General features: G+C 42.5%; 1 protein-coding gene across 1 annotated transcript in view; it reads right to left on the bottom strand.

Moving 5' to 3' along the window:
- Positions 1-12721, bottom strand: part of LOC115146334 (AT-rich interactive domain-containing protein 1B-like) — a 378630-nt gene extending 365909 nt beyond the window's left edge. The window contains exon 1 of the mRNA XM_065004267.1: positions 11174-12721. Coding sequence (XP_064860339.1) covers positions 11174-12430 — 1257 coding nt within the window. The 5' untranslated portion in view covers positions 12431-12721. The remainder of the gene's footprint in view (positions 1-11173) is intronic.
- Between the last annotated feature and the right edge of the window lie 2610 nt (positions 12722-15331).

Raw genomic sequence — 15331 nt, 5'->3', positions numbered from 1 at the left:
TTTGCCAGATCAACGGTTGCCATTCTGTCTATTGTAATCAGATGGTTGGGCTGGGGTGAATCAACCAGAGTATAGAGTATGTCTGCTTGATCTTCCCCTACTGCTGCTAGTAACTACAGAGGAGAGAGAGACAGAGAGAGAGAGAGAGAGAGAGAGAGAGAGAGAGAGAGAGAGAGAGAGAGAGAGAGAGAGAGAGAGAGAGAGAGAGAGAGAGAGAGAGAGAGAAGAGAGAGAGTGATAAAAGAGAATGTGAAGTGTCTAGATTTATGAATTTATATCACTGTGTTGTCAATAAAGTTTTAAAGTGAGAGAAACAACATTACTAACCTGTTTATAATTTTTTCAGAAAGAAAATAAGTGTTAATTAAAATATATTAAAATTAGAACAATAGAGAACCAGCTGCATATTGTTCATCAAACACATCTAGCCACATGTTAACAAACTGCCATACTGGCATGTCTCAATGAGACAAATGAAGAAACTGGATCAGCCGCTAACTGTTCAGCAGAGTCAACAGCAGTCAGGCAGAGAATTCTGCCCATCATTGGCACCTGTACACACACACACACACACACACACACACACACACACACACACACACACACACACACACACACACACACACACACACACACACACACGCATGCATACACACGCAGGCACGCACACATTAAGTCAGTGCCAGCCTATCATCTAGCATTCTCTAAGTGGGCAAAAGGGAAGTGGATGATGTCAGAATGATATAGATATCATCTGTGTATAAATATTGGATCGGATCTGTAGCATACCAACACTTCTCACTGTTCTCCTCTTCTAGAAGAGAGAGAGAGGGAAGAGGAAGAAAGAGAGGGAAGAGGAAGAGAGAGAGAGAGAGGGAAGAGGAAGAGAGAGAGAAGGGAAGAGGAAGTGAGAGAGTGGGAAGAGAGAGGGGCAGATGGATAGAAAGAAAGAATGCTATTTGCTATTTGCTATTTGGCCCTAAACAGAGAGTTCTGAATTCCTGATCACTGTGACTGAACCAAAATGAAGGACTATGTACATACTCTGTGCACACTGCCCACAAAATAAGGTGGGAACTGAGCTGCACTTCCTAACCTCCTGCCAAATGTATGACCATTACACAGGTTTCACCATTACACAGGTCCACAAAGAATTCGAAAACAAACCAAATGTTGTTAAACTCCCATATCTACTGGGTGAAATACCACAGTGTGCCATCACAGCAGCAAGGTTTGTGACCTGTTGCCACAAGAAAAGGGCAACCAGTCAAGAACAAACACCATTGTAAATACAACCTATATTTATGTTGATTTATTTTCCCTTTTGTACATTAACTATTTGCATATCATTACAACACTGTATATAGACATAATATGACATTTGAAATGTCTTTATTCTTTAGGAACTTTTGTGAGTGTAATGTTTACTGTACATTTTTTATTGTTTATTTCTCTTTTGTTTATTATCTACTTCACTTGCTTTGGCAATGTAGACATGTTTCCCATGACAATAAAGCCCCTTAAATTGAAAATGAAATTGAATTGAGAAATAGAGATCCCTTTTCCTCTAAGAGAAGGGGGGTAAGCTCTCCTCCCATTCACTGTCTGCACATGGCTAATTTGCATGTGTGAAGGTCAGAGGGATTGTGGGAGGTGAAAGAGGCCACCAAAGGGCTGCCTGCCAGCCTGGCTCCCTGCCCAGCCCTCCCCTCCAGCCTGGCTCCCTGCCCAGCCCTCCCCTCCAGCCTGGCTCCCTGCCCAGCCCTCCCCTCCAGCATGGCTCTCTGCCCAGCCCTCCCCTCCAGCCTGGCTCCCTGCCCAGCCCTCCCCTCCAGCATGGCTCCCAGCCCTCCCGCTCCACCAGCCTGCCTGCCCCACACGAACGGCACACCACTGTTTGAGGGGAATACGATAGCTCCAGGGTACCAGAGAGAGAGGGAAAACCACGGGCAGGCAGAAATCATCTGACCAACCACGCTGCTCCTAAACACATACTATGTTTCCATCCCTTTCATTTACCTTCTTGGAGAGGCTGGGGCATGTTTCAGATGGAGGGCTCTAAATACTTGAATATTTCCCCTCTCTTTCTCCCTCTCTCCTTCTCGGAAGTCAACCCCATGACTCAGTAGCCTTGTGTGACTGAGTTCAAATTCTGCTGCCGCCCGCTGCAATGTTTCCATATTTCTCAGATTGCCTCACTCTCTCTCTCCCCAGAAAAGACACTCTGCGTGGCCATCTTCACACCCCTGCTGAGAGAAATAACCAGAGAGAGAGAAGCTAGGCTGGGTGCTCTGAACGGAGCTTCCCTGGTGCCTCAGACAGACAGACAGACAGACAGACAGACAGACAGACAGACAGCAGTGATGGCAGGCTTCTGATCCAGCCCAGGAAAAATGTATTTGTCACATGCTTCTTAACCTCTTGAACCTCTGGGGGCAGTATTTCATTTTTGGATGAAAAACGTTCCCGTTTTAAACAAGATATTTTGTCACAAAAAGATGCTCGACTATGCATATAATTGACAGCTTTGGAAAGAAAACACTCTGACGTTTTCAAAACTGCAAAGATATCGTCTGTGAGTGCCACAGAACTAATGCTACAGGCGAAACCAAGATGAAATTTCATACAGGAAGTGAGCCAGATTTTTGAGGCGCTGTGTTCCAATGTCTCCTTATATGGCTGTGAATGCGCAAGGAATGAGCCTACACTTTCTGTCGTTTCCCCAAGGTGTTTGCAGCATTGTGACGTATTTGTAGGCATATCATTGGAAGATTGACCATAAGAGACTACATTTACCAGGTGTCCGCTCGGTGTCCTCCGTCGAAACTATTGCGTAATCTCCAGGTGCGTGCATTTTTCAATTTTGAACAGAGGAGAAACCAAACTTATCATCGAATAGATATGTGAAAAACACCTTGAGGATTGATTCTAAACAACGTTTGCCATGTTTCTGTCGATATTATGGAGTTAATTTGGAAAAAAGTTTGCGTTGTAATGACTGAATTTTCTGTTTTTTTTCTTAGCCAAACGTGATGAACAAAACGGAGCGATTTCTCCTACACAAATAATCTTTTTGGAAAAACTGAACATTTGCTATCTAACTGAGAGTCTCCTCATTGAAAACATCCGAAGTTCTTCAAAGGTAAATGATTTTATTTGAATGCTTTTCTTGTTTTTGTGAAAATGTTGCATGCTGAATGCTAGGCTTAATGCTATGCTAGCTATCAATACTCTTACACAAATGCTTGTGTAGCTATGGTTGAAAAGCATTTTTTTTAAATCTGAGATGACAGTGTTGTTAAACAAAAGGCTAAGCTTGTGAGCCAATATATTTATTTAATTTCATTTGCGATTTTCATGAATAGTTAACGTTGCGTTATGGTAATGAGCTTGAGGCTATAATTACGCTCCCGGATACGGGATTGCTTGTCGCAACAGATTAAACAACAGGTGTAGACTAACAGTGAAACGCTTACCTATGGGCCCTTCCCAACAATACAGAGAGAAAAATAGTAAAATAATAGAAAAATCACACAAGGTATAAATACATAATGAATTCCAACGTGCAGGGGTACGAGGTAATTGAGGTAGATGTGTACATATAGGTAGGGGTAAAGTGACAGATAGTAAACAGTAGCAGCAGAGCATGATAAGCTGATGAGCTATAGACCACTGTCATGACTTCCGCCGAAGTCGGCCCTTCTCCTTGTTCGGGTGGTGTTCGGTGGTCGACGTCACCGGCTTTCTAGTCACCACCGATCCATGTTTCAGTTTCGTTTTGTTTTGTCTGTATTACACACACCTGGTTTCAATTCCCATATCATGTTCCTTATTTAACCCTCTGGCACACATTTCTGTTCTGTCCATGATTGTTGGTGTCTTTCGTTCGTGGTTGTTGATTGTGCTAGTGTGTATGTATGTTCCTATTTGGAATTTTGCTTGACTTTTTGAGTAAACTCAGTTGTGTTGCTCAAAACTCTGGACCACCTAGCCCAGTGACACAAGCCTACTAGATGAGCTAAACTACTTCTATGCTTGCTTCGAGGCCAATAACACTGAAACATGCATGAGAGCACCAGCTGTTCCGGAAGACTATGTGATCACACTCTCCACAGCCGATGTGAGTAAGACCTTTAAACAGGTCAACATACACAAGGCTGCAGGGCCAGACAGATTACCAGGACGTGTACAGCGAGCATGCGCTGACCAACTTGCAAGTGTCTTCACTGACATTTTCAACCTCTCCCTATCTGAGTCTGTAATACCAACATGTTTTAAGCAGACCACCATAGTCCCTGTGCCTAAGAACACTAAGGTAACCTGCCTAAATGACTTCCGACCAATAGCACTCACGTCTGTAGCCATGAAGTGCTTTGAAAGGCTGGTCAAGGCTCACATCAACATCATCATCCCAGAAACCCTAGACCTACTCCAATTTGCATACCGCCCCAACAGATCCACAGATGATGCAATCTCTATTGCCCTCCACACTGCTCTTTCCCACCTGGACAAAAGGAACACCTATGTGAGAGTGTTATTTATTGACTACATTTCAGCATTCAACTCCATAATGCCCTCAAAGCTCATCAATAAGCTAAGGACCTTGGAACTAAATACCTCCCTCTGCAACTGGATCCTGGGCTTTCTGACGGGCCGCCCCCAGGTAGAAAGGGTAGGTAACAATATATCCGCCACGCTGATCCTCAACACAGGGGCACCTCAGGGGTGCGTGCTCAGTCCCCTACTGTACTCCCTGTTCACTCATGACTGCACGGCCAGGCACGACTCCAACACCATCATTAAATTTGCAGATGACACAACAGTGGTAGGCCTGATCACCGACAACGATGAGACAGCCTATAGGGAGGAGGACAGAGACCTGGCCGTGTGGTGCCAGGACACCAACCTCTCTCTCAACGTGACCAAGACAAAGGTGATGATTGTGGACTACAGGAAAAAGAGGACCGAACATGCCCCCATTCTCATTGACAGGGCTGCAGTGGAGCAGGTTGAGAGCTTCAAGTTTGTTGGCATCCACATCACCAACAAACTAACATGGTCCACCATGACAGTCGTTAAGAGGGCACGACAAAACCTATTCCCCCTCAGGAGAATGAAAAGATTTGGCTTTGGTTCTCAGATCCTAAAAAAGTTATACATCTGCACCATCGAGAGCATCATGACTGGTTGCATCACTGCCTGGTATGGCAACTCCTCAGTCACCGACCGCAAGGTACTACAGAGGGTAGTGCAAACGGCACAGTACATCACTGGGGCCAAGCTTCCTGCCATCCAGGACCTCTATACCAGGCGGTGTCAGAGGGAGCTCCTAACAATTGTCAAAGACTCCAGCCACCCTAGTCATAGACTGTTATCTCTGCTACCTCACGGCAAGCGGTACAAGAGCGCCAAGTCCAGGTCCAAGAGGCTTCTAAACAGCTTCTACCCACAAGCCATAAGACTCCTGAACATCTCGTCAAATAGCTACCCAGACTATTTGCAGTGCCCCCTCTTTACACCACTGCTACTCTCTGTTGTCATCTATGCATAGTCACTTTAATAACTCTACCTACATGTACATACTACCTCAACTAACCAGTGCACATTGACTCTGTATCGGTACCCCCCTGTTTAAAGTCTCGCTATTGTTATTTTTCTGCTGATCTTTAATTACTTGTTACTTCTATCTCTTATTCTTATCTGTATTTATTTGAAACTGCATTGTTGGTTAGGGGCTCGTAAGTAAGCATTTCACCGTAAGGTTTTCGGCGCATGTGACTAATAAAATTTGATTTTATGACTCAAAAGAGTTTGTGCAAAAAGGGTCAATGCAGATAGTCTGGTAGCGATTCGGTTAACTATTTAACTAACTATTTAGCAGTCTTATGGCTTGGGGTAGAAGCTGTTCAGGGTCCTGTTGGTTCCAGACTTGGTGCATCGGTCCCACTTGCCATGCGGTAGCAGAGAGAACAGTCCATGACTTGGGTGGATGGAGTGTTGGACAATCGTTAGGGCCTTCCTCTGACCCCGCCTGGTGTAGTGGTCCTGGATGGCAGGAAGCTCAGCCCTAGTGATGTACTCTCGTTCTCTCCACAGCCTGAGAGTGTGTACTGGCTACCACTGATAAAGGCCATGCTCAGAGAGAAGGGTTAGGTAGCAGAATCTCACCATGTTCTCTATATAGAGCTGGTCCTGTCTATCAATGTCATCCAGACGTCTGTTATGTCCATAGAGCTGATCCTGTCTATCAATGTCATCCAGACGTCTGTTATGTCCATAGAGCTGATCCTGTCTATCAATGTCATCCAGACGTCTGTTATGTCCATAGAGCTGATCCTGTCTATCAATGTCATAGAGCCAGGCGTCTGTTATGTCCATCCATAGAGCTGGTCCTGTCTATCAATGTCATCCAGACGTCTGTTATGTCCATAGAGCTGGTCCTGTCTATCAATGTCATCCAGACGTCTGTTATGTCCATAGAGCTGATCCTGTCTATCAATGTCATCCAGACGTCTGTTATGTCCATAGAGCTGGTCCTGTCTATCAATGTCATCCAGACGTCTGTTATGTCCATAGAGCTGATCCTGTCTATCAATGTCATCCAGACGTCTGTTATGTCCATAGAGCTGGTCCTGTCTATCAATGTCATCCAGACGTCTGTTATGTCCATAGAGCTGGTCCTGTCTATCAATGTCATCCAGACGTCTGTTATGTACATCAGTCATGTAGAAATGTTCACGTCAACATAACAAATCCATTAGGACACAAAGAGGCTATGGGTTTGAACTACCTCAATCATGTAGTGCAGCATTACCATGCAGTTTGGGATTGGGAATAAACTAGCATCCTAAACTCCAAATAGCCAAAATCTAAACAAAAACAATGCATCACAGGCCAGAACAAAAAGTTACAATTATTTTATTAGCGAGCTAATTATACGTACAGTCAACGCTCCGACTGGTCAATTTCTTTATGGCAAATCTGAATTAATTGGCATTTTAAGAAAATCATGGCCAGTCCCAGGATAATCTAGTTGCCAATTACGCTCATGAGCATTGTGTTTCATCCAGCAAGATGAAAACCCTGGCCGTCTGTCAGACCCTTATCGGGAACAACAGAGCAAATGAACATTTCACTGTGTTGTTCCTAATCAGCGCTAGGCTAAGAGAGCCTGAGATGATAACAAAGCAACATGAAGAAAGCGTGGACGAGCAAGGGAAGGAGCTGAGGCTGGAGAACTAGTGCTGACGAGGCTACTTCTGTCTGCTCTACACTGCGCTGTCACACACACACACACACACACACACACACACACACACACACTGAAATATTAAATAATGTGCATACAAACCCAGACAGTCAAGCAATAATCTGAACATAAAGCCAGATATACAAGGACATGCGATCGCGCACACACACACACACACACACACACACACACACACATATACATACACACTGCAGTGTATTACCCTTATACTGTAAATAAGTGAACACATGTTTTAAAGACTGAAAGGCATAACTAGATTGAGATAATATAATAAGCACTGTGTCAAATCAGTCAATACCAAAATTAGAACAACTGTTTCATTTTCCAAAAAACTAACAGTTTTGTATATTTCTTTACTGGCAGAATTGGAAGGCCAAAAAGATCATCAAGGACATCAACCACCTGAGCCACTGCCTGTTCACCCCGCTACCATCCAGAAGGTGAGGTCAGTACAGGTGCATCAAAACTGGGACCGAGAGACTGAAAAACAGCTTCTATCTCAAGGCCATCAGATTGTTAAACAACCATCACTAACACAGAGGCTGCTGCCTACATACAGACTTGAAATCATTGGCCACTTTAATAAATGGATCACTAGTCACTTTAATAATGCCACTTGAATGTTTACATACTGTATATTACATATCTCATCTCATATGTATATACTGTATTTAATACCATCTATTCCATCTAGCCTATTCCGCTCGGTCATCGCTTATCCATGTATGTTTGTATTTATTCTTACTCCATCCCTTTAGATTTGTGTGTATTAGGTAGTTGTTGTGGGATTGTTAGATGACTTGTTAGATATTACTGTACTGTCGGAACTAGAAGCACAAGCATTTCGCTACACTCGCATTAACATCAGCTAACCATGTGTACATGGCCAATCAAATTTGATTTGATTTGTTATGATTTGACCTATTTGATGAGAAACTAAGGAACAGTGTGCAAAAGCAGACAGACCACTAACTGATCACAGGGACTCTCTCTCTCTCCCTCTGTCCATTTCCTCAATCAAATAGGCCAGAGTAATTGAAAATCCGGGACAATGCAATTTGGACGAAAGAGTAGCTTCAACTAGGTGTCTCCTTCCTGTAGTTCTACCGTGTGTGTGTGTGTGTGTGTGTGTGTGTGTGTGTGTGTGTGTGTGTGTGTGTGTGTGTGTGTGTGTGTGTGTGTGTGTGTGTGTGCGTGCGCGTGTGTGTGTGTGTGTGTGTGTGTGTGTGTGTGTGTGTGTGTGTCTTCACCTCCCAGTCTGTTTTAAATGAGGAAAGTGTTTTCACAGTGCTTGCTCCTGTAGAGGGGCAGTGGGGAGGAAATTAACTTGAAAGAGGGAGATTCTGCCGACAGGTGATTGAAGCATGTTTAATCAAACACACACATACACACACACACACACACACACAGAGAGAGACTTTGAGGTGCTTAAAGCCAGATCATGACTCAAACGGAGGATCCACATTAGACCACATTAGGTCCTGACACACAACCCCTGTTGGTGCACTGACTGAGGTACCTCTCACAGTCGATTACAAACCTGTTTATCCACATGTATACAGGATTTCTGTTCATATGGAACAACTACAACACAATCTCTACTCCGGGTTCAAAATCAAATACATTGTTGTATGAAAATAAATAAATAAAAAGTAAATACCAAGTTTAACTGCATGCAACCTGTGCAAAACATATTGTACATTATTTTAATAATAAGAGATGAATTTAGTTGATATCCTCTAGAGATTTATTCTGCTTGTAAATGTATGCTTATAATGTGCATCTTTAGCCCACTGATGTCTTTAAATATTAGGGCCAAATATGATTGCTACAATTTATTTACCAATTACAATTTGGAAGCTATTATTCTCTGAGGCTGAAGGAGAGGCTTATTAACATAATGACTGCCCTGCTCGGCTATGGTATGCATCACATACAATCATTACCCTCCAATGACTAACTATGATTATAGCCACCGCTGTTCATAATGTTTAGATGGCACGGAAAATTGTGATAAATATGCAGGTTGCCGTATAATGTCACGAGTGTTGACCTGGAGGCAGAACTGAGAGATTTCCCCTTAGATAGGCCAGCTGCAAGGGAAAAAATGTCTATATTGTAAAAATTCATGAAAACAAAAATGAGCTTAGGTTTAGGCATTAGGGTTATTAGTGTGGTTAAGGTTAGGGTTTAGGGTTGGTTAAAAATCATATTGCTTGACTTTGTGGCTGTGCCAGCTAGTGACTTCTCTGCAGAACTACCTCCAGAACAAGATTCATGACGAAAAATGCTAACCTGACATAAATATTGCTATTCTAAAACCTGGCATAAAAATGACTTTGAATTATTTTCCTGTACAGTTATGTAAGACTAAAAGCATGACAATGATATAGATGTGTATGACATATTGTAGATGCTTAGCACTGTGGTTGTTGTGCATCCAAAATACAGTATATAATATAATAACTATTTGTGGCATGAAAAGCATTTAATTAATATTACAAAGGGGGCCTTCCAAACGTCCTGAATTATGAGTGTACTAAAACTACTTCAGACAAATCATTTATGATCTGTTGAATGACATGTCTAAGCTATAAAATATGGGCAATTATTACTATGGAATTACTAGGCCCACTACAATAAAAAATGTCCTCAAAATCCCCCATGCACACAGGTCTTCCTGGGAACAACAGAAAAGCAGCCTTGTCCACACCTAGGCCACACCTCCACTTTGCCCTGGGGTCAAATATCTGGGTCATTTTCAGCAGAGTTCATCCTTGACAATAAAAATGTATCCATTCATGATAACACAACCAAAAGGCATAATGTATATATACAACTCTTCATTATTCTATAGCCTCGAAGATGGCGTTCTATAGGCAACGTTATGAATAGTCCGTCCCCGTCCCCCACCATGCTCCGGGTCAAGCGCCCGAACAGAGGGTTCAGCACTTTTTACATGAGAAGCGCTCAGCACCCTTGTGGGGAGACGGAGAGCCAATCAGATGGCAGATTTGATGTCAACTCAGGGAGTCGTCTGGGGAGTTTTACATCCACTTCACCTCCACAATTTAAATTCCAAACCTTGCAATGGAGAGAAAGCCTACTTACTTTCCAATAAATAACCCAGGCGGACAGCGTGATACACAGACACGCCTCGCCTTCGACAGTCATAGCGAATATACTACATGCGCAAACATCGATTGCTAATTAAAATATATACATTTTGAATATGTAATTTGGACATATTTGTAATTAAAAACAATATTAATCAATGGGTAACGTTTTAATTCGTCGAGACCCTATACAACGCGTCCCTCCAAATAACGTTTTTCTAGGTGTCTGCAACCACGTCCGCAAGAGGGCGAATCTCCAACATAAATAATTGTTTTTAAGTAAATCATGTAAATGCGTAATATCTTACACAAATAAAGATCTTCAATTAAAATATGTGTGGGAAATAATCAACACACAGTCAAGGTAAATGCATTGCAACGATTTTAACCAAATACATATTAATAATTATAATTGTATTCTGTTTAACGCGCCTTTACGCACAAAATTATATTGAGTTCCCAAGCCTATTTACGACTAATAGCCTATATTAATTGTGTAAAATCTCTGTTGTGAAATATTGCCCGTATCGCACAAATACGTGACTGACAGGCTATTGTTTTTCTCGCAAGAGTCACCTTGAGCAGATCTGAAACCAGACAGTATTATCTTCTCCAATTACTTTACAGCTAGATTAATATTTAGAAGTGCATTATTCCCCGACAAACATCATATTTATGTGAAGTCGAGAGGGATTATTAGTTTCTGTGTAATAACACATTTCAACAACTCTACAAACATGACAGGTGTGACTCAGAGTACAGCTGAGTTTGTAAAACTAGTATTTACCTGTGGTCTGCTGATACCTGGCCCTCCGTTTCCAGGACTCATGGACGGGTGATTTCTCTGTTGCCCTGGCCAGCCATGGGTTGTGGAGCCATACTGAGAAGTCATGTCTTTGCCCAGGCCGATGCCATCTTGTTGTTGTGCAGAGGGACTGTTATAGTCTTGATAGCCACTTCCATAACCTCGCATCATTGGACTTGGAGATGTCAGTAATTGGTTTAGTGTCGGGGTGGCCCCGGTAGGATGCTGACTCTGTCCTGGGAATCTCTGAAAGCCCCCAACACTTCCACCAGAACCGCAGGAAGCAGCTCCCATAGCAGCCTTGACATGGCCAGCTGGAGTGTTGCTGCCAGGGCCAATCAGCATGTTACTGCCCTGTCTGGACGGGGCCATCATGCCATAGCCCGCGCCACAGTAGCCCTGCCGGTAGCCAGGATAGTGGTTGTAGTGGCTGTTGTGGTACCCTTCTTGGGAGTTGTGCACTGGGTCCATGTTGTTGGGTCCCGAAGAGTGCATCATCCCCATCCCTGTGCTTTGTTGTCCGCCATGTTGATCATAGCAGGGCCCTACTCTGGAAGTGCCATAGTAGTTATTAAACTCGCTGTTTCCTCCCGCGCTCTGGGGCTGGCTGATGATGTTGTTGGTCGTTGGTCCCAAGTTGGAATGTTCATACCTAGCACCCATCCGCTCCCCTGGTTTACAGGTATGATCCCCATCAACTTTATTTAGCATCTGCTGCTCTGACTGGCTCCCCAAAACACCCTCCTTCCCTCCGTGATGGTGATTCTCACTCTCTCCCCTTGTGGCTTGGCTGTTGTTGTTGTTGTTACTTGGTATCTGGCGCTGCTGATGCTGAGGAAACGGGTTAAATTGTGACTGCTGTTGCGGCGGTGTGAGGTGCTGAGAGGGATCTCCGCTCCCAACATTTTTCAGTTTATGGTTCTCTATCATCCCGGTTTCCATCCCCCCCGGAGAGGTCGTCGAATCTGACGAAGTGACGTTATTTCCACTATCCTTCTCTGGTGTGTTAGAATTGTTATTCGGAGAATAAGTTGAATTGACCATGTTGAGCTCATTTCGGTGGTGGTGATCAACATTATTCATTGTGTTAGTCCCATCAACAGCTCCAAGCATTTCTCCAGATCTCGATATATTTCCTCCTCCTGATTTCCCCGAATGTATCTCTTGACCCAAATTGCCAGACAATGTGTTATTCTTATTATTAGTTAATGTCGGTGCTGATGCCACTTGCGCAGCCATTGTCACTTGAACATTTTAGACAGGGACACTGACCGACGCACAGAACACTATCACACAAAAAAAATACAGACAGAGGAAAAACACAAGCAGGAAAAAAATATTCAATGGAAAAACGAAGCTATGTTATAGCGCTGTAATGCTTGTAAAAATCGGCGGTGAAATGCGTTGCTGACAGCCGCGGCTTTGGCGCCGTCAGTGAGGCTTCATGCTGAAGTTTGTCGTCCGGGTTTAAATGAAACTTTTTTCCTTTCCTCCAACCCGGATATGGGTAAATGCTTGTCTCCCGGAGCCCTTCTGGCCCAGCATGGCATGAGAGAGAGAGAGCAAGCTCCACCAGCTATTATCCACCACCAGGCTCCAACGCGCCTCACATGGAAAACGCGGACTGGATTCTCCAATGTTATCTAGTGAAGGAAAGTCACTGTATAATTTAATATATAATCAATATTGAATGGTAGAATGGTATCCGGTTGAAACAGTCCTATTGAATAGAGGAATAGCCTACTTAATAGAATACATTTCATTTTATACCATTATGCTGGAATTTAGTAAGCTACCTCTCAGAGAGGCTTGTGTCTTCCAAAGATGAGCAGCTCCATCTTAAATACATGCCTGAATTCCAGATCTGGGTTTGAGTGTCGCCTACTCCGCTCCGCTCCCTCTTGGCTCATTCCAGTTTCTGCAGCTCTGAAAGACAGAGACACGCAACCACAGAAACTGCAGCGCACAATCATGTTTCTATCAGAATAAGTATGTAATCTCACGCTGTAACTACCCCTAACCACAAGCGTTTTCATCATCTTCAGCGGTTATGAGAACATTGTTTTTGAAATATAAGTGACGTCACTGCCCTTGACTATTCGGTCTCTTCATTTTCCTTTGCCTATTCTCTCTCATCAGCTTGTTATATTTTGGGTAGAAGCTATGAATTTATCTAATTATTTATTTAACAGATAAAGAAGTGTTGCTCGGACCTAAAATACACAGTGGTGAAAAAAAGTACCCAATTGTCATACTTGAGTAAACGTGAAGATACCTTAATAGAAAATGTGAAAGACACCCAGTAAAATACTACTTGAGTAAAAGTCTAAAAGTAATTGGTTTTAAATATACTTAAGTATAAAAAGTAAATGTCATTGCAAAAATATACTTGAGTGTCTATAGTAAAAATAAAAGTATAAATAAGTTCAAATGTCCTTATATTAAGCAAACCAGGCCGCAACATTTTCTTGATTTTTGAATTCACCGATAGCCAGGGGCACACTTCAACACTCAAACATAATTTACAAACGAAGCGTTTGTGTTTAGCGAGTCCGCCAGATAGTGTCAGTAGGGATGACCAGGCATGTTGTCTGGCCAAGTACTTGAATTGGACCATGTTCCTGTCCTGCTAAGCATTCAAAATGTAATGAGTACTTTTGGGTGTCAGGGAAAATGTTTGGAGTAAAAAGTACATTATTAAAGTGAAGTACACATACCCCAAAAAACGACGTAAGTAGTACTTTAAAGTGTTTTTACTTAAGCACTTTACACCACTGACAATACACAGGCCTTTATAACAGAGTAACTACCAATGGATTATCTGATGTAATCCTTACTGTGTAACTGTCTGCACTTATATTCTTACTACGATGTAATTACTGTACATACGTTATTCCTGGTAGCTCTCCGCAATGACGACTTGGCCTATGTAATGCAACAATACAAGAAAAAGCTCTTGATGTGAGCTTACTTGATTGTCATTATTAACAGTGGCAACACTGGATAAAGTAGATATAGAAACGGTTCCTTACAGAAGTATGACGATGATGATGATAATTAAAATAATTATAATAAAAATGGTGATTCGATGATGTTACCCAATTGAGGAACACGTTTCTCGCAAATGCAAGGGTACTACTGTACATTATATTCCATGTCATAACAAGTTTCTGAACTTTATGATAATCTGACATAAATGCTGAGTGAATGTCTCCTCTCCCTCACCATCAGTAGTCCCCGTCAACGGCAAGGACATAAATAGACCCCTGGTGGAGACAGTATGTAAGCACAAGTATACCAGATGCTATATATCATTGGTGCACCTGATGCAATAGCTCCATTTATATACATGTAGGCACTGTTTATAACATGGCAATATGAATGATGGAAAGGTAGGCTTACATCCTTTGCATACACTCCAAACATAGACTCATTCAAATGCAGAATACAATGAAAGCCAAAGACATCCATCTAGAGTCTCTTCGCCATTAGTCTTGATGAATCCATATGGTAAAGAGTAAACTAGTAAACTACACAGTAAACTAGTAAACTACACAGTCCTGACGTTGTTACGGCTCTCGTTTGTGGAATGACCGGACCAAGGTGCAGCGTGGTAGGCATACATCGTTCTTTTTATAGATGATATCAAAAACAAAAGAATAACGAAAAGAAAAAAAGCGCACAGTTCTGTAAGGCAAAATAAACTATACAGAAAACAAGATCCCACAAAACCCAAAAGGAAAATGACAACCTATATATGATCCCCAATCAGAGACAACGATAGACAGCTGCCTCTGATTGGGAACCATACTCAGCCAAAAACACAAAGAAATAGAAAACATAGATTTTCCCACCCGAGTCACACCCTGACCTAACCAAACATAGAGAATAATAAGGATCTCTAAGGTCAGGGCGTGACAGAGGCAATTGGTTCCAAGATGGCGTAGCAGTCAGACGTCCTTTGTCCTCATCTTGTCCCGGGTATATATATTTTATATCTTTTTATCTTTTTCTTCGCATATATTTTTATATATTTTTTCTAAAAACTCAACTTAAAAACACTCTCCTGCAACCCACCTCACCAAATGTGGTGCGGATCTGTTCTTTTTCAAAATTATTATTAACCTCGTATCCGAAATC

This window comes from Oncorhynchus nerka, linkage group LG18 (assembly GCF_034236695.1).
Source record: "Oncorhynchus nerka isolate Pitt River linkage group LG18, Oner_Uvic_2.0, whole genome shotgun sequence".
In the NCBI taxonomy this organism is placed as follows: domain Eukaryota; kingdom Metazoa; phylum Chordata; class Actinopteri; order Salmoniformes; family Salmonidae; genus Oncorhynchus; species Oncorhynchus nerka.
Note: the sequence above shows the minus strand (reverse complement) of the source record. Positions and strands in the feature narration are given on the sequence as shown.